The sequence below is a fragment of the Acyrthosiphon pisum genome, chromosome X (assembly GCF_005508785.2).
Source record: "Acyrthosiphon pisum isolate AL4f chromosome X, pea_aphid_22Mar2018_4r6ur, whole genome shotgun sequence".
NCBI classification, from domain to species: domain Eukaryota; kingdom Metazoa; phylum Arthropoda; class Insecta; order Hemiptera; family Aphididae; genus Acyrthosiphon; species Acyrthosiphon pisum.
The window spans coordinates 35459755-35479288 of NC_042493.1; the positions used below are offsets into that span (position 1 = coordinate 35459755).

General features: G+C 33.7%; 4 protein-coding genes across 4 annotated transcripts; 3 read left to right on the plus strand and 1 right to left on the minus strand.

Moving 5' to 3' along the window:
• Positions 1-213: 213 nt before the first annotated feature.
• Positions 214-2492, plus strand: LOC103308674. Its single transcript, XM_008182460.3, has 2 exons — positions 214-2055; positions 2128-2492. The coding sequence occupies exons 1-2, from the start codon at positions 370-372 to the stop codon at positions 2425-2427; spliced, it is 1986 nt and encodes a 661-aa protein (XP_008180682.1). The 5' UTR covers positions 214-369; the 3' UTR covers positions 2428-2492.
• LOC103308682 lies at positions 2430-3493 on the plus strand. Its single transcript, XM_008182483.1, has 2 exons — positions 2430-2457; positions 2937-3493. Exons 1-2 carry the CDS (start codon positions 2430-2432, stop codon positions 3491-3493), a joined length of 585 nt encoding a protein of 194 aa, XP_008180705.1.
• A 1668-nt stretch (positions 3494-5161) lies between these two features.
• On the minus strand, positions 5162-6727 carry LOC107883078. The gene is made up of 3 exons (XM_016802477.1): positions 6574-6727; positions 6156-6301; positions 5162-5845 (listed from the first exon to the last, which is right to left on the minus strand). The coding sequence occupies exons 1-3, from the start codon at positions 6725-6727 to the stop codon at positions 5162-5164; spliced, it is 984 nt and encodes a 327-aa protein (XP_016657966.1).
• A 6172-nt stretch (positions 6728-12899) lies between these two features.
• Positions 12900-18705, plus strand: LOC107883079 (general transcription factor II-I repeat domain-containing protein 2-like). The gene is made up of 7 exons (XM_016802478.1): positions 12900-13031; positions 13228-13419; positions 13475-13833; positions 16049-16150; positions 17989-18128; positions 18200-18392; positions 18546-18705. Exons 1-7 carry the CDS (start codon positions 12900-12902, stop codon positions 18703-18705), a joined length of 1278 nt encoding a protein of 425 aa, XP_016657967.1.
• Positions 18706-19534: the final 829 nt, after the last annotated feature.

The window sequence follows — 19534 nt, forward strand, 5'->3', positions numbered from 1 at the left end:
TCAAAATCATTACATAGTTAATCATGATTTCTTTTCAAGTTTATGTAATACACGGAGACAATGACGTATCTATAATTTCCATAAAAACATAATATTAATTTCTATTAAGTCTACGTTTGTAAAAGTTGGCCATGTATAAAGATTATAATATCGAAGTAGGTATTTATATACTGTTTGTATAGTAATAAATTATATTGCTAGGATATACCTATATACATTTTTTAAATCGCCACAATATTATTATTATAACACCCGTATGCATTAACTTAAATTTTTAAAACAGATTATAAACGTAGAAACTCTCGAGAAATACTTTTAACACAAATTAATAAATACATAACATTTAATACTGTATAATATACAAAAACTATGTTAGTCAGTCCAGTGGACAATAATGCAGGTGGTCCATGTCAGGGTAAACAGAATTTCAACCAACAGAGCAGTCTGTCGCATCAGAAGTCCAAATGTTCGGTGCGTAACGTTCGCGAACCAATACTTGCGAGCCTGCAGATCAGTTCCGATGAGGAACCAGAAGCAAACTTCTATAAAAACGACACCTCCACGGAGAGTAACGACAGAGAGGCCACTGTTTGTAGCAGGATCGCCAAGAATGACAACTGCAGCACGGAGAGTAACGACAGAGAGGCCACTGGTTGTAACAGGATCGCCAAGAACGGGGCCTGCATGGCTAGGCCACGTGAGGAAAGCAGGGCCGCTAAAGAGCCAACGAGAGCTGATGTGAGTAGAGACGATGTGAAGAACAGCTGTGGCCGTCAGCCGTCATTTGATGATGAGCAGCAGAAGAGTGCTGGGTCGTCACGACAGATCAACGAACCGTGGACGGGCTGCGAATCACTGCTACAGGTTTTGACTACTACGGAAGCAAACGTCTGTAAAAACGACAACTGCACGGAGAGTAACGACAGAGAGGCCACCGGTTGTAGCAGGATCGCCAAAAACGGGGCCTGCGGGGCTAGGCCTCTAGAGGAAAGTAGGCGCGCAAAAGAGCCAACGAGAGCTGATGTGAGTAGAGACGATTTGAAGAAGACCAGCTGTTGCTGTCAGCCGACATTCGATGACGAGCAGCAGAAGGGTGCATGGTCGTCGCAACGGAACAACGAACCGTGGGCGGGTCGCGAATCGCTGCTGCAGGTTTCGATGCCTGCGGTCCTGCCCACCAAAGACCCGATCACCGACCAAAAATCTACACCGCCGCCGACGTCAAACAATCGGACCCTGACCAACCGGACTGTGACCAACCGATCGGATGGTATACTGCAGGAATTTCAAAAAGAATTGTACAAGGTGGAACAGCGTCGGGTGAAATTGATGCGGTGCATCGAGCGCAAACAGCGAGCATTGATGCAAGAAAACCGGGAAATGCGAACATCACTACAAAACTGTTGTGAACAGCAGAGTTCAGGTGGCGAGAAACAGTCACTACATGACATCAGAAACCGTCGACCGCCGCAACAGGATACCAGGGAACGTCGACCGTCACAGCATAATACTAGCGAACGCCGGCCGTCACAGCATAATACTAGCGAACGCCGGCCGTCACAGTATGACACTAGAGTACATCGACCGTCGCAAAACGACACTAGCGAACGTCGACCGTCGCAGTACGACACTAGAGTACACCGACCGTCGCAAAACGACACTAACGAACGTCGATCTTCGCAGTACGAAATCAGAGAGCGTCGATCGTCCCATCACGACTCTAGAAAATGCCGAACGTCACAGGACGACACTAGAAAATGCCGACCGTTACAGGTCGACACTAGAAAACGCCGACCGTCACATGACGATACCAGAAAACGTCGAAAGTCCCAGCACGGCACTAGGAAACGCCGACCGTCACAGGACAATACCAGAGAACGCCGATCATCACAGTACGACCTTAGAGGATGCCAACCATCGATGCTCGACGCCAGAGAACGCCAAAGTTCGAAAGGCGAAAATCGTAAACAGCCACAGACCAGTTTTGTCTTCGAATGTTTCTGCAATATCATTGGGAAGGACAACAGTTTTAACATCGAACCGGCCACAAAACAGGTACAGTACGATGAGTCTTACCAGTCGTCAGCGCGAGGTGTGAGCGACAGCAATAATTTCTGTCCGATCCAGGTGTCGTCTCGGCACAACAACAACAATGCCCCTAACATGGCCGAAGTGGAAGTTGCGAGAAAAGACGCCGCTTCAACTAGACGTCACGGTGGCTCCGGCCGCCGCAACACGCCACGGAATGACGCCACTGCGACGTCACCGGACTTGGCTAAGCAGAACCGTGGTCGTCAAGACACTTTCCAGCCACGCGGCTGCCCGCGTCTAAGGGTGGTGGATTTGTTAAGTTTTACCAATAACAGTTCTGTCACGACGATTGGTGGCAATCAAAAGCACAATAATCGAGGGTGGAATGAAAAATAATAATGCATAACGCAACCCATTACCATTTTAGTAATTTAAATATAAAACAAAATTCATATTAAAAATAGTTTATTTTTTCAAATTTTACAAAAAGTTAAAATGGTATAAGTTATATTAATAAAACTTATATCATATCGCATCAGAAGTAGAGTTAGCCGCAGCCCACAGAGGATCCAACGAATTCGTTCATGACTGTACGCGCCGCCGTCGCCGACGCTCACATGTAATTATACACACTAGTATAATATTTCGCCAACACACAAACACATGTAGTCGTATTGCATGCCTTATTTTTGTACCTTTCTTGTTGTATATTAGTAGATAACGCTCGGTGCGTTATCATCCACGGTCGGTCCACCGGCAATTCAAGTCTAACACGGCGCCCCGTCCTCAGTCCGCTCCGTATTGTCAACGCAGAACCCGCATTATTTTCTGCCGTTAAATTAATATTGTTGTTTTTACGTCCACAAATCGCCGTTTATTTTATTTTTGTATTAAATATTGTTTAGAAGAGGATTCTGAGTTGGAAAGGAACTTTTTCGAAAAAGATTACTTCGCAATTAGATCGCAAATTCAAGAGCTTACTAGCGTGGAAAGACCTCATAATTCAACAGGTGTCAATGCGTCATTCGCCGCTACGACTTTCCATCGAGCTCGGTTACCACCTATACCACTTCCAAAGTTTAACGGTAACATACAAGAATGGGCTTCGTACTTTGATTTATTCCGAGCGATGGTTCATAATGACGACAACTATACCGCAGCACAGACATTTTTCCATTTGCGATCAAGTTTGGAAGGTCCGGCTCTGGATCTCGTCCGTGCTATTCCAATTAGCGATGGAAATTATGAGGCAGCCATCAGCCAGCTTGTGCAATGGTACGATAATCATAGTCTCGTGGTTCAATCATATATCCGGTCCATTCTCAACTGCCCTCGAGTAGAAGAATCAAACCTCAGTACTCTACAAGGACTATATTCCACAGTTTCCACTCATGTTGATCAATGGGCCAGCCTGTTGAGCAGTGGGACGCCTGGCTCGTTACTATCGTCACTGGTCGATTAGATAGAACACGGCACATGGTTGGCAACTGCACCAACGAAACACTAGGCTCCCAAAATATTCCGATTTGGAAAAATTTATAGCAAGTCGTTGTTCTGCCATAGAAAATTCGGAGCCATACATGTCGAATTTGGGAAGTAGTTGTGAGGGTCAGCCAAGAGGTTCAAGCTCAAAAAGGATTGACACTCATAATAATTCAACTGCGAAGATCTCTAACCCAACCCATCAGAAAAGAAGTTTGGTCGTCACAGAAAAATCAGAAGTTCTTTGCATCTGTTGTAATAAGTCTCATAGAGTCTATCAGTGTGAAGATTTCAAAAAGATGACAGTCACGGATCGTCACAGTAAAATACGTGATGCTCGGCTTTGCTTCAATTGTTTTTCACCTTATCGTGGAGCTCATACTTGCAGATCAATATACAGCTGCCAACATTGTAATGGAAGACACAACACGCTACTTCACGTGGGCAAACGATCAGATCGAGATGGTAAAACCGAAGACTGTACTTCAGAGAAAAAGGACACACAGAAGCCTATTAGCAATTCACCAGTACCATTAAATTCCTGCTGTGCCTCGCAAGCAAATAGTCACGTATTCCTGTCAACTGTCATAGTTTATATCACTGACAGACATGGGACAAAGCAAAGATGTCGGGCGATACTAGATAGCGGTTCGCAAGTAAATCTCATTTCGAGGCGACTGTTCAGGCTATTGCAATTACCCAGTAGAAGTGCTGTGATTCTAGTAAACGGAATCGGATCTAGTCGTGTCCAAGTATCAGCAGCGGTTGATATTCAAGTAATTTCAAGGGTCAAAGATTATGGTTCCATGACAATTTAGCACAGTCATTTTAGCTCACGACAATTCAGCGATGACATTTCCGCTTAACACAAGTCAGCGTATACGACATTTACGCGCAATACATATCGGCGCATACGACATTTACGCGCAAAACATTCCGCGCATCATGTTTAATAAAATATACTAAGTTAAATGTTCGAAAATATAATAAATTCCCAAATTAAAATCATTATTTCTGAATACATATTTATTAATCTTAATTAATTGTACATAATAAATACAAAAATTCGCAAAGTAAAATCATTTAAGTAAAATTAAAATTGTGAGCTATTCTTTGTATATTTTAATAATTAGTTTTGTGTAAATATTTTTTATCACAAGTAGAAAGTTATATAATCAAATTGAGAAAAATATTATTGCTAAACACACGTTAAAATAAATCACTTGTTTAAATTAAAATTGTGAGCTATTCCTTGTAAGTAATCATTGAGTTGTCGGTTTTCGAAATCTTCGCATAGATGTAAAATTTTTTTTGCTGTATCTTTGTCCTTTGATTTTTTTGGTGGTACATCTCCAGCAATAAGCTGTTCGGTTGTCATCTTATTAATACTCTCTTCTTTTTTTAAAAAATTAATAAATTTCCATATAGTAGGATGTGAAGACGTTAAAAGAGAAGAAAACCCATTATGCCAACCTTCAATATTATTATTGGTTCTTGGAAGATCGTTTTTCAAACAATTAAAGCAATTCCAAAGATCAATTGCAAATAAGGGAGATCTTCGTTTTCCTGTCCTGTCTAAACTTCCAATCCAAGTACATTCGAAGTAAGATATTAGTGACGACAACAGCTCTTCATTTTTTCTATAAAATTAATTTTCTAAAAGACCTTCAAAGTATTCTATTACCTTTTCTATTGGAACGAAAGGGAGAGCAGCCAATTTCTTCAACTCCAGAGCAAATACAGGGTCGTTACAATATTGAGTTTGTAAACCATATTCTTGAATATGCCTCCATAAGGCTTGACTTGAATGGAAAAAACAGCCTTGAATTTTCTTTTGAGGAAATTCAGTTTTAATAGAATTCATCACTGCTTTTTCGAAGTCAATCAAAATTGAAGATGGATTTAAATCTGGTTTTATTAATTTTAAATTACGGAACATTGTAGTATAAGTGTTTTCTTTTTTTTCCGGTAACAAAATATATACCAACGGTATGACATTAGAAAACTGAATTGTATGTATCGTATATAATTGGTAAAATAAATTGGGACATGATGAAAATATACCGTCAGCAAACCAGTGTTTCGAATATGTTAGAAGTTCTAAATTTTTCCATGTCGAAAAAATTAAAATTAGGTCTTCAAAATTTCCGGAATCAGCACTGTCAAAAAAAAGAAACTGCTCTCCACATAATGTTTTTTTAAATGAATCTGGTATTTCGAAACGTAAAGAATTTGGGTTGGCTGGAGCAATTTGTTTAATTTGGGGTACTCGCTGTATTGTTCTTTTTAAAGCTCTCGGGTTCGGTAGTTGGGCTGATACTGCAGCAGGTAACTAAATAAAATGTATTATTAATATACAGTTATAAAATATAATTAAAAAAAGATGCTCTGCTGTACTGTAGGTTACAAGTGGGTCACTGTATAATGGATGGTATTAAATTTGAATTCAATGATATAATATCATTGTATAAGAAAAACGATTCTGAGCGGAGACGGTATGTCAGTCTAGGTTTAAGACATATTATATACATATCTATGGTTATTAATCTATCTATCTATGGTTAACTATTACAGTAGTTTTAAGTGCATAAACATCCGAGCCCTATTTATATTTTATAATATTTTATTTATTGTATTATTACCTGTGAAGAGCCTTCTCCAAGAATGGCACGAGTTGTTAAACTGTTTTCTTTAGCAAGAGTTTTTATTTCTTCGACTGTTTTCTTTGCTTGAATTTTAGCAACGTCTGATAAATGACTATGGTCTACATATTTCAATACAATATCATCTAAAATTATATGTATAGTTTAAAATTAAATATAAATAACTTAATAATTAATTTGTACGTGTTCTGAATACTTTTTATTTTTAAGGCTTAGTATTTTTATAATTGTATAATTGTATAATTTTTAATATAATTTATAACTTTTTATGATTGTTTTAAATAATTTTGTGACAAGACATTTAAACGTATTTACAATACTACATAATATCACAAGTATTTTTTCGTTTAAAAAGTATTCTTATTTACCAAAACTGGTGTGTACTATTAGTACTTACTTTCTGATACATGGACCCGTCCTAGGCACTTTTGATTTCCATTGCACCTCCAAATTATTTTATTTTCATCTCGTCTGTCCTGTCTATGAATATAATTTTTGTATACTAATAATTTTTTTCCCCTTTGACTTGTTATATATTGTAGTACAGACATTATGTTGTTGAATGTTGAAAGACGAAAGACTTTACGTATACTAACCACAAAATTATTTTATACTAGTTACCTACCTATATCTGATTATCTCGATTATCTAGACACCAATAGATAATAACTTCTGCTGCTGTATCGATAACACGGAAATTTTTTCAATTAGATATTTTTAGATTGCGCTGAATTGTCGCACGCTAAAATGTAGTGCGCGCTGATTTGACGATCGCCAAGATGTCATATGCGCTTAATTGTCGTGCGCTATAATTACCACGCTCAATAAACGTGCGCTTAATTTACCATGCGCAAATGACGATACACCAAAGATTATAGTATTGATCTATCCTGTTATGTACTACCAAGCGCGGTGTGTGAATTGTCTTCCTGCTCTACACCAAGTCATACGTTTAAAATTCAAATTATTTAGTTAACGATCAGGCTGACCCCTCCTTTACTGAGGCTGGAGTAATAGATATGCTCATAAGATGTGGTGCATTTTACAACTTATTATAAAGTGAAAGAATAAGTCTGGGAATAGGCAACATAAGGTTGTAGAACATCAAGTTTGGATGGATGGTAACCTGAGAAATGAACACAGTGTGTTTACTAAGCATTGGCCAAGAAATCGGAGATTGGAGGTCTGCAAGAAACAATGATTCAGATTTTGTGCGATCATCGAAGGCAAATAAAAGGGTTGCGGAAGAACAACAAACCGTTCTGCATTTCCAAGAACACACAACTCGTAACGCAGACGGGTGGTTCGTAGTGCGTCTACCATTAAAGAACACTTGTAATGAATTAATTTCTCTCTAATTAATTTCTAAATTCTCTCTCAATGGCTATGTCACGCTTCTTCAGCATAGAAAGAAAGCTCATTCATGACACCACTTTGAGAGAAGAATATACTAAGTTTATGTCCGAGAACATAAATCTAGGACACATGCAAGAAGTACCAAAGGGAGGCAGTACGTTTATAACTGGTTGGTCGAAGAAACGTGTACTATTGGTAGAGCTATATTCGTATATTTTACGTGGTATACCTACGTTTATTTAAACTCGACAGTACTGTAATGGGCATGTATTAGAATGTAAAATTGAAGGTATTATAAACCGCTTTTACTTATTTGAACCATACTATGCGATTCTCCTTGTAAAAGCATTTAGCAATCTTATCCATAACAACCTATGAACACAAGGCGGCGGTTTCTTCAGTACGACAACAACAACTTTTATGACCACACCCAAGGTACCTGCGAGTTCCTTATGCTGACTAGATCAAAGGAGCTGACAGCATATATAAGGGAGACAGAGCACAGCCTGATCAGATGTACCTGGACCAGCAAGACCGAAGTCACTTCACGCCACCAGCCATTATACACCGCTACACCGCTACTACCACTACATTCTACATTCTTACAATGTTACATAATTGACTGTTCTAAATTATTAAAACACATTTTATTAATTTGAAATTAGTATTATTATTTCAAACTACATCATCGTTTGGATTCTGAAAGGGCTGCACGTAACAGTACGTTTATAATTGGTTGGTCGAAGAAACGTGTATATAGGACGAAAAATATTCGTTTAGTTTACGTGTACTATTGATAGAGCTATATTTGTATATTTTACATGGTGTATCTACTTTTACTTAACGACGACAGTACATTTATAATTGGTTGGTCAAAGAATAAACGTGTACCTATTATCGGACGAACAATATTCGTATAGTTTCCCATACAACAAACAGAAGTGAATCTGCGAAACTCGATCAGCTGATTCGGTTAAATGTACGTTTACCTATGATCTGAAGTCTGAACCTAGGAAACGAGCCCGTAAACCAACATGATGTTAGATCCTTGTTTACCTGTATTCAAAAAACGTTTACTTCCACATAGGCGGGGTAAGCTACGCGGGGTCTGCTGGTTTACCCGCCGGACGAAAGTATAACTAGTCCGCCGACAGCGCTATCGGCGTAGAATAATCTAGAAGCGGCTACCTTCCCTGCTCACGCCTCATGGCATTTTCGCTCGACGGTCTATCGCCTGAAGGTTAGGTTATGTTCATGTCATGACGCCTATTCTGTTCCGTGATGCTGATGTACAAGCCGTTAAAGTCGTTATATAACTGTTATAGCTTTGGCCGTTACCTAAGTGTTAACTTTATTGTATTGATTTGACTTTTGGCCGTTAACCAATTGGCGTGACGAAGCATTTCGTCCATACTCCGTCGTGAAAGTTAACGCTTAATTCGTTGTGCCGCCATCGGCTCTACCCTGTGGTGTAAAATTGCAATTGTGGCTTCATTCGCGTGCTGTGTATTGCACTTGTGACTGCTGTATATTGTATCTACCACCTAACCTGAGTGATGTTCACCGTCCAGCAGTCAACTCATTATTCACTATCCATTATGATATCTTAGTTCTTACTGGCTACGCAGTGCTTGATCGTGTGCCTTATAAATTATAAGAGACGCTGTTTGTTTTTGTGCTAATCTGCCCAAATCGCCAGTGCCATTGGAAAATCATAGCAGACTACACTTTACTATACAGTTGTATACAACCTGTAAGTATCTAGGTATTGTACCTATATTAATTATTGTTTGAATATATTATAGTCTAAATACTATTCTACTGTATGTATCTATAAATACTATAAATACTTATTAATATAGAATTACAATTTTTAAAATTTGTTAAAGCAGATAACAATATATGGTAATTAAGTAATACATTTTTGAAGTGCAGTACGATAACAATTTTTACATTACACTAACAATTTAACAGCTACTTATGCAAAATAAATATATACAATCATGATATTTGTTTGATAGTAATTAATAGCCATAACCATTATAATATATTATACATATACATGGCCAATAATCCGAAATGTTTAATTTGTTAATATAATTATTAGGACATTAATGATACCTAATTATTAGGTACTTACAAACTTTTGTAAATTATATACAATATTTTTTAAGAGTAATGAGGAGAATGATAGTATTGATTTAACTATAATTTACATACCTATTATATATTACTGATGACATATTTACATATTGCTATACATTTCCTTCTGCCTACAGCTATACTAATATTATACCTACTACTAATATTATAATGTATAGGTATTTCTTTAGTGTCTAAATTCTATTAGATAGACAATATTATATGCATTGTTTTTTTTCATTTATAGAAAAGTATGTATATAAACCAACTAAAAATAGCTTATCAAATCGCTCCAAACGTCAACGAGAAAAACTTACTGCAATAAATACACTGCCCATAAACTATACTAATCCGTCTTCTGTTTCATCAAAACCACCTCAATCAGATGTGTTAGTTGCAGAGTCGATAAAATGTTTGAACCATCATTCTTATTATACGCCACCATCAGGACTTCCAAATGTCAATGTTATTGAAAATGTTAGTTGTAAACAACATGAGATTAATGAAAGAAATGTTGATGTGTCTGATTTCAATACTTTTGAATCTAAACTAGCATCATTGGTCGTTGCTTCAAGAATTCCTAGAAATTGTGTCACACAATTAATAAAACTTCTAAAATCAATTGATAGCTTAGAAACTATAAAATCATTGCCGACTGATTCTAGGACATTATTATCTACTCCTCAATCAGGAAATATTGGAGTAAAAATAATTGCTGGTGGACATTATATTCATTTTGGTATTTCAAATGGATTAAAACACTTATTCAATGTAGATCCTTTTGTTCATCAACTAATGGTTTTTGAACTATGGTTTAATATCGATGAATTACCTATTGATAAAAAAGGTAAATCATTTTAGCCTATTTTATGTGGTCTTTGTGTAAATAATTCTATAAAACCGTTCATTATTGGTGCATACTTTGGTGCTAAAAAACCATGTGATGTACATGAATACCTCTTCCCTTTCATCGAAGAACTTAATGATCTCTTAAATAACGGATTAGAAATCAACGATAACATTGATAAGTATTGAAATAAAAGGTATAATTGCTGATGCACCAGCTCGTGCTTTTATTAAACAATGTAAAGGCCACTCAGGATATTTTGGTTGCGAAAAATGTGTTGTGGAAGGAGATTACTTACAAGGAAGTGTATGTTTTCCTGATGAAACAGCTGAAGAACGAACTAATGAATCGTTTTTAAACCGCTGTAATTAAGAACATCATGTGGGAATATCTCCTTTATTACAAATCACTGGTATTGGGCTTGTTTCCGATATCCCTCTTGACTACATGCACCTGTGTTGTTTGGGTATTATGAAAAAATATTGCATTGTTTTGTAAGAGGGTCCAAAGTCCCTAATGTATGTGGTCCAATTCGATTGTCAAAGGACCAAATTCTTTTAGTAAATAAACGTATGAAAATAATTTAAAAATGGCTATGTTCAGACTTTGCTCGCGTCCCAAGTAATTTGAATGAATACCATACATTTAAAGCAACAGAATTATGACAAATTATGTTATATACAGGACCATTTTTGTTTAATTATATAATTAGTTTGCCAACTTATAATAATTTTATAATATTTAATATTGTAATAAGAATTTTAAGTTGTACGAAAACAGTTTATAGTCAAAATGAGTATGCACAGTCGTCTTTAGCCAAACATTTTGTAAAAACATTTGGTCACGTTTTTGGCCATGGAAATGTATCATATAATGTGCATTAATTTATTCATTTGCCAAACGATGCTAAAAAATATGGTGTAGTAGATAATTTTTCATCATTCCCTTATGAAAACTATTTACAACATATAAAAAAAACACTACAGCCCGGTCCTTCTCCTTTGGTTCAACTGTACAACCGTATAATAGAAGAACAGGAATGTGGTACTACTGTTCTTCTATTCTACTTAGATGGTCATAATTGTGAAGGGCCATTGCCGGAAAATATACCATCTGAATCTGTCACCCAATATTCTACATTAATTATGTCAACATCCACCATAAGAATTCAAAAGCTTAAACAAAATCTACTAAAAATGATGAATGTGCAATTATGTCTTCAAACAGTGTGTGTATCATTAAAAATATTATCAAACGAAATGGTGAAATATTCTTAGTTTGCTCTAAATTTGAAAATGTTCGTCCTATCTACAATATCCCTTGCTCTTCTTCATCAGTTGGTATGTTTGAGTGCAATAAATTATCATCTAGTATAGAATTATTTCATATCAATAATATTAAGTTTAAAGCTTGTTATTTTCCTCTCTGTGATGAAGAACCACTTTCAACACAAACAAATTTTTATGTTTGTGCATTACTTCATATAATCAATTAAGGTGATGATCATATTTATCATTATTCATACAGAATATACCTATGTATAAAACTATTAGCTATGCAGAATACATAACAATTATTTTTTTTTAATATTTTTCTAGTTTTGAGACAACAATGTCATTTGTTGTTGTTGCCTCGGACAACATCCGACTATCAACTGCTATTCCTATGACCTGGCTGATAAGCAAAAGCGTTGCTGTTGTTGGCCAAAATTATGAATGGTATTTCCCATACAAAAACATTAATAAAAAGGCGGAAAAATATGCTGAAGTAGATAACCAGTGGAAAAAAGATTTTGGACGTGTTTTGGATATCCAAGGTTAGTTAGTAAAACTTAATACAATTAATTTGTAATTTTTTAATTTTAGCAAAATTAAACTTAAGGAAGAACTTAGGAGAACTATACAAGAGGTGATTGGTAAAAAAACAAAGTACAATTGATACATGTCATAACACTCAATCAGGTCCAAGAAAGTATTGCACATTTTGTAATTATAAAAAGAAAAGATTGACGACCATATACTGCATCGAATTGCATTGAGTTTCATAATATGCTTATATTACAGGGGTGGCCAGCGAGAAGTCTCGCGAGCCACCAAATATATTAATAAATATGGAAGAGCCAAGATGTAAAAAAAAAAAAAGGTCATGTTATTATATAATTTTTATATATACAATATATTGTAAATAAGATAAGATAAGGTATTTAATAAAATCTGAAGAATACGATAACAATAATTGTACAATAATGTCAAATTAAATATTATCTTCATAAATACCATAAATATCAAAATATCATAGAAACATGGATAATGGATATGTCTTCATAGTGCTTTTTGACGTCGTGCGTGTAAGAACACAACATTAATGAAATAATTATCATGTCTAAGAAACGCAAGTATGAAGAAGAACACAGAGAATTCAAATTACAATGGGAAGAAGAGTTCTTTTTCATAGAACGAAACAGTAAACCATTTTGTCTCATCTGTCAATCCCAACTATCACAATTTAAGGTTAGTAACTTAAAACGCTATTATGAAACTAGAATTAAATAAACAAACCAATATTATGGCTGTATTTTCCAAAGAAACCGATTTAACTACTGAAGCGAGTTTTTGTATGGCATTTAATATTTCTCAAGCAATGCGCCCATACACTGATGGGTTATATTTAACAAAAAACATTTTAGATGTTATTTCCATTTTAAAGACGGAAGATAAAAAATTACTAAATATGGTTTCATATATTTCAAATAGTAAGCATAGTATGGAAAGACGTATTTCAATGTTAAGTGCCGATATTTTCTCTAATTTACAAAAGAAAATTGCTAATTGTTCTGAATTAAGTTTAGCATTAGATGAATCTACTGACATTCAGGATAAACCACAGTTCGCTTTTTTTGTACGTTATGTGACGATGAATATGGAAGTTAAAGAAGAATTATTAGATCTTATAGCTCTTGAAGAAAACTACTAGAGGTTGTGATATAAAGGATGCTCTTGACGTAGTACTTCGTAAAGCAGAAGTACCTATTGCAAAAGTTTTTAGCGTCTCAACTGATGGCGCACCTAGTATGACAGGTTGTAAAAATGGATTGATAGGTATTTTAAAAAGTGATACTGGTTTTCCAGACTTTATTCCAATTCACTGCATTATTCATAGAGAACACCTAACGGCTAAATATTTTAAATATGAACACGTGATGAGTGTTGTTCTTAAAATTGTAAATTACATACGTTCAGGTTCAAAGATACATCGCCAATTTAAAAACTTTGTTGAAAGTTTAGAGGATGATATTCCAAATGATGTTCCGTGGTATTGTTTAGTTCGATGGTTATTGGTAAATAACGTTTTAACAAAATTTTTCGATTTATTAGAACCTATTAAAATATTTTTAAAAGAAAAAGATAAAAACTTTCCACAACTTTCAGACCCACAATGGTTAAGAGATATGTCATTTTGTACTGACGTTGTGCATCACCTAGCAACATTAAATATGTCTCTTCAAGGTAAAAATAAATTCATAAATAACCTAGTACAAGACATTTTTAGTTTCCAAAATAAGCTTAAACTTTTTCAAAGAGACTTAAGAATAAATAATTTAAACCATTTTCCGTACTTAAAAAAAATTGAGGATTATTTGGTTGGAATAGCAACAAAATTGAATTGTGAAGATTATGTACACAAATTAGAGTGTTTATCAACTCACTTTGAAGATCGATTGCATAACCTTCGATTGCATTTTTAGAAAATCCCTTTGTAATTAATGTTATTGAAAATGGATGTCCAATATTAAAATCGATTTCAATGGATACGGCAGCTTAAGAAATTGAACTCTTGGAATTATTGGAAGATGAAGGGCTGAAAGAGTTCAAATACAGTTGTCATTCTTTGTTAGAATTTGGAAACATGTGCCTGTTATTAAATATCCAAAAATTACTCTTTGCGTTCAAAAGTTAATAACGATTTTCGGAACAACATATTCTTGCGAGTCTTTATACTCAACCATGAAAATTATTAAATCTAAACATCGATCAACATTGACGGATGATCATTTAACGGAATTGTTAAGGACTGCGTTAACAACATATAGTCCTGATTTTAAAAAACTTACAAGCAAAATAAACAAGCAACAAACAAGAAAATAGTCAACAAAGAAAAATTATATCAAGAACATTTTATTTTTACTAATTTTTTTCTATACACTGTAATTTAATAATAAATTATACTTTTTCAAATACATAAATTCATATTAAAAAATTTTTTTTGTAAAAATATTACGTTAAGATGCGAGCCGCAAAAGTCTATGACGCGAGCCGGGGTTTGGCCACCCCTGTTATATTACCTATCCTTCACCATAACGACTTTAAGGATATATTTTAAATTCTTAGCCCCCCAAGAATGTATTTATTTTCTATTGAGGTACATAATAATTACAAACTTTTGTAAGTTTGTATTTATGTGTGAAAATGTGAAATTGTACCTATATGGCTATTATGTTGTTTATTCGGATAAAATATGTTTATTATCATTACTCGTGATTATAGGGTAGTAAAGCTTACGACTAGAGGTTTACTATTTTGTAACTGAGGAGTTGAAGAAAAACTTGTCACGAACATGACTGGCCATATTATATTTAGCTAATGACAGCTAAAAAAAGAAATTGTATGAAATGTTTTCCTCAGTTTTGATTAATTTAATTGTTAATGTTTTTAAATTGGAATTGGAATTTAAAAAGTTATTTAAGCATCTGAGTAAGACAATTTTTTTTTTATTTGAAAAATGCCACAACAACAAAGATTATTGGCTTACAGAAAAAGGAAGAGGTTTAAATTTTTTAAATTTTAATACAGCATTATATAAGATTGTATAAATTGGTTGATTTAAAATATTTGAAGATTTTTTGGTCGTTGTCTGGATCTAGACCTAGTGCTTCGTAGAGGCTGTCGGCAATTTAAAGATTGGATCGGATGTCTGTGTAGATTCTGCAGTGGCAGATAATGTGTTTGACTATGAGAAATTCACCGCATGTGCGGTGTAGGTCAGCTTCCGTTTTGGTCATGATATTTCTGTGGGTCAGCCATGTGTGCCCTAGACGGAGTCAGGAGAGAGCAGTGGCTATTTGATTTTTTTACGGGATTTGGAATTTCCGGCGGCGTTTTCAAAAATACACCGTCAAAGACTTTGTCCGCTACGCCGTGACCTAGCCTGCTCGAACTACCACGTCGAACCGCAGTAGTCCTAACTTTATCACAGTTTCTTATCACCAGACCTCCACATCACCCATACACCATTCAGCTGGAGACCGACGACCGGACCACGAGACCACTGCAGATTCCGACATCGACAACACTCGGGGCAAAAACGGGGGAGTTTGGGGGTCTCCCCCAGCGACGCTCGGAGAGCTAGTCTCTTCTCTATGATCTTATCTCGTGTGAATCTGTTGTTGCTTCTGCAGACCATAAGTAACTATACACAATACAAACATGAGTACCTAATAATACAATATTGTTTATTTTTGTTTTGTTAGGTCTAATGAAAAATACAGAATTAACCTTTTTGATGATCTAGAAGTTCAACCACTAGATCAAAGTTTAGAGAATGGAATGGGAAATAGTTCATCATATCAAAAGTAATGTACATACTTCCTTTTAAATAATAATTAAGTCTTTCAAAGCCTTTTGTGATAAAGTAAGTTTATTGTTTAAATTGTTTAATAACTATTAATTACATTTAAATACATACATTCTAAATTATAATTTGAAAATAATTAAAAAATACATATTCATTATTATTTTACAGTTAACAGTTTACATAACCACCTAAGAATTACTATTAGAATAAGAACCTAACATTTACAAATTTAAAAGAAAAATAAAAATTAAGGAAATTATTAAGTGCTTTTGGTGTTAGTATGGTGTAATAGGATATGTAGTTAGATAATTAACAGTATTATGGTATTATAGAATATTAAATAATAATAAGGATTTAGTATTTAGATTAAATTATTGCCAGTATAGGTAGTAAATTTTTATTTGTTAATTTATATAAAATAAAAAATGTCTTACATGTATGCATGCTGTTTTAGCTTATCATATTATTCTAATGTATGTATCACGAACTACTACATAGGACTGGACACTCCGTGCAGGGGGAGGGTGGGACACCAGTCACAAAGTTGTACGGATATGTACGTTTGCGACTATGATGCTATCTAGTGACGTACTAGATTTACTACATTTAGAATTTTACTTTTATAAACATAATATTTATATATAGACTTATGAAATATGAAAAATGTATATATATGTTATTAAATATAATTATAAATATGTAATTTATAATTACTTATTATATTACCATGTGAATGAGACAATACTCACGTATGTCTAATCAAAAGCAAGTTAGAAATCACGCAAAAAAAAAAACTTTCCAAATTGGTAGCAACATAGTAACTAGCAATACGCATTCATTTATTTAGACATAATAGTTAATATAAAAAGTTTGTCGTTGATTTGAATTTTTGAATTTTTAATCGTTTTTCAGTAGTTACAAATCACGACTTATCACATAAAATAATTTACAACAGCACAGTATAAAAAATGCCACCAGAGAGCAGCTACATAGCAAACGTACGACCACCGTACAACTTTGCAGCCACCTTATTTTATACAGTGTCCAGTCCTATGTAGTAGTTCCTGGTATGTATTAATAAAATTCATGTTTTCTAATTTTCTATTATATGTTTGTTTGATATGTAATGTTTTAATTAGGTATTAAAAAAAATATCTCATTAATATGAAGTGTTTTAATTACTTTTTATTTTTAATTTATGCTCTAATCCGTAAATAGTTATACTATAATGTGAACTATAAAAATGTATTCCTTAAATGATTAGACTAAAAGAAGAATGTGAGAAATATAAAGAAAAAAATATGAAACTTGAGGAAGAAAATAATGTTTTAAAAAAAAAATATTACTTTTGAAATGGACAAAGTAAAATATTATAAAGATTTTATTAATTTGGAAGATGTTCGTTTTGAAAGTCGCTTTGGTAATATTTTATCACAACTCTTCACACCAACTCAAATTCAGCTTCTTCTTCATCCCAAAAAAAAAGTTTATCAGTGGTCCCCAGAAGATATTTCTTCCGCGATTACTAGTATATCGCCAAAATGTTATCGTTACTTAAGAGAAAAAAAAAATTTTCCACTACCAGGGAATTTAATAAATTACCTATTGAGTTAAATAAACAGATTCAATTATATGTTCTAAATATATTTTGAGGTCTACTTTACGAACTTGGGCAGCAAAATTTCCAATTGATGATGGAATATTGACTAGTGTTTTATCTTTGATGAAATCTAAAGGTATTATAAATTAAAATATGTAAAATTTGTTCCGTGTATTTTAAGTATTGAAATATTTGAGAATATATTTATATATAAAACAAAATATTTTTAATGAAAGGAGAGATCTTATGAGCACAGCTGACAAATTAACTGTAATTTGTTTTGATGAAACCTATATTTCAAGTAGAATTTGTTTGGACAAAAAAAATGAAAGAGTAATAGGACCACATAAATGTGTACAAACGGTTATAGCACGAGGTACATTACTATCAAAATATTATGACTAGATATGTATTAAGTAGATAAATGTAAGACTAATTCATTTACAGGGTTGGTAAGTAATTGGAAACAGCCGATTATGTATGGTTATGATACCCCAATGACACAAGATTTGTTACATCAAATTATTGAGCAACTGCATAATGTTGGGTTTAATGTCATTGCAATGGTTAGTGATATGGGTTCATCAAACATTGGATTATGGAAAGCTTTAAACATATCTATAGAGAATACGTCCTTCAAGCATAAAATAACAAACTAAAACATCCATGTTTTTGCTGACGTCCCACATCTTTTAAAACCAGCAAGAAATCATTTAGTTGACAAGTATAAAACTAATTTTTAAATTAATATCTATTAAATATCAATATTTTAAATCAAATATAATTATTTCAGAGGTTTTGTACTTTCCAATGGAAAATATATTGGAAAAGGTGTTTTTGAAGATTTGTTAAATTTAAACTCTGGCCAAGATTTTAAATTGGCTCATAAATTCACAAACAAACACCTATTAGTTGAAGGGACTGGTAGTATGAAAGTAAAATTAGCTGCATAGTTATTTTCATATACAGTTTCCAAAGCAATTGAATATGGTGGAGAAAAAAAGTTGTTAGAGGAATATAACTGGAAAGAAGTAAATACTTATTTTATAAATGTATAATTAAGAAGTATAAAAATGTTTAATTGCTATTTTTTATTATTTTGGAATTACATTTAATATGATGCTTGACAAAAAAAAATGTTTGTTTTTAAAAAAAGGCTTCAGAAATTATTTTGTTATTCAACAATTGGTTTGATTTACTAAACACTCAACATAAATTTGATAAAGGAGTAAAAAGTTATGGCCTAGATGAAACAAATCAAAATGATTTATTTGAAAAAATGAACAGTTTTATCAAGTCCATAAGAGTTCATCAAAAAAAATCTTTACTGCCATTTCAAAAGGGTAAAATAGTTATGAACAACTTATATATTTTTAAATTGTATCTAATGCTTTTGGTCCATAAGAACGGATAACTGTTATTTCTATGTTATACATATTGGATATGATACAATTTTTATAGGAATTTTAGTTACTAATATAAAGTTGAACCAGGATATATTGGGAAATCTATTTAGTTTTCTGGCTGGATGTGCAAGCAATAATATCACTGCATTGGATTTTAAATACTGGTAGGGATTTAATTTAAATTTAATAAAACTACAATGTAGTTTTTATAACTCAATATATTTTTTTTTAGTTCAAGGTGGTATATACTAGGCAATCACTCTCCCTTAGTATTTTCAGAAAATACTAATACGGAAGATGGTCATGAAGATAAGTGGTTGAATGATTCCGAATGTATAACATCAGAACTATTGAATAATTTAGAATTGTCCAAAGA

What these genes read in the sequence shown, in the direction of transcription:
- LOC103308674 (XM_008182460.3), top strand. Translation starts at nt 370, where the DNA reads ATGTTAGTCAGTCCAGTGGACAATAATGCAGGTGGTCCATGTCAGGGT. An exon ending in TCGAACCGGCCACAAAACAG is followed by an intron (nt 2,056 to 2,127) that starts GTACAGTACGAT and finishes TGTCCGATCCAG; the next exon opens with GTGTCGTCTCGGCACAACAA.
- LOC103308682 (XM_008182483.1), top strand. Translation starts at nt 2,430, where the DNA reads ATGCATAACGCAACCCATTACCATTTTA. An exon ending in CGCAACCCATTACCATTTTA is followed by an intron (nt 2,458 to 2,936) that starts GTAATTTAAATA and finishes AATATTGTTTAG; the next exon opens with AAGAGGATTCTGAGTTGGAA.
- LOC107883078 (XM_016802477.1), bottom strand. Translation starts at nt 6,727, where the DNA reads ATGTCTGTACTACAATATATAACAAGTCAAAGGGGAAAAAAATTATTA. An exon ending in ACGGGTCCATGTATCAGAAA is followed by an intron (nt 6,302 to 6,573) that starts GTAAGTACTAAT and finishes ATATAATTTTAG; the next exon opens with ATGATATTGTATTGAAATAT. An exon ending in TTGGAGAAGGCTCTTCACAG is followed by an intron (nt 5,846 to 6,155) that starts GTAATAATACAA and finishes CATTTTATTTAG; the next exon opens with TTACCTGCTGCAGTATCAGC.
- LOC107883079 (XM_016802478.1), top strand. Translation starts at nt 12,900, where the DNA reads ATGTCTAAGAAACGCAAGTATGAAGAAGAACACAGAGAATTCAAATTA. An exon ending in ATTCCAAATGATGTTCCGTG is followed by an intron (nt 13,834 to 16,048) that starts GTATTGTTTAGT and finishes TTGTTTTGTTAG; the next exon opens with GTCTAATGAAAAATACAGAA. An exon ending in ACAAACGGTTATAGCACGAG is followed by an intron (nt 18,129 to 18,199) that starts GTACATTACTAT and finishes ATTCATTTACAG; the next exon opens with GGTTGGTAAGTAATTGGAAA.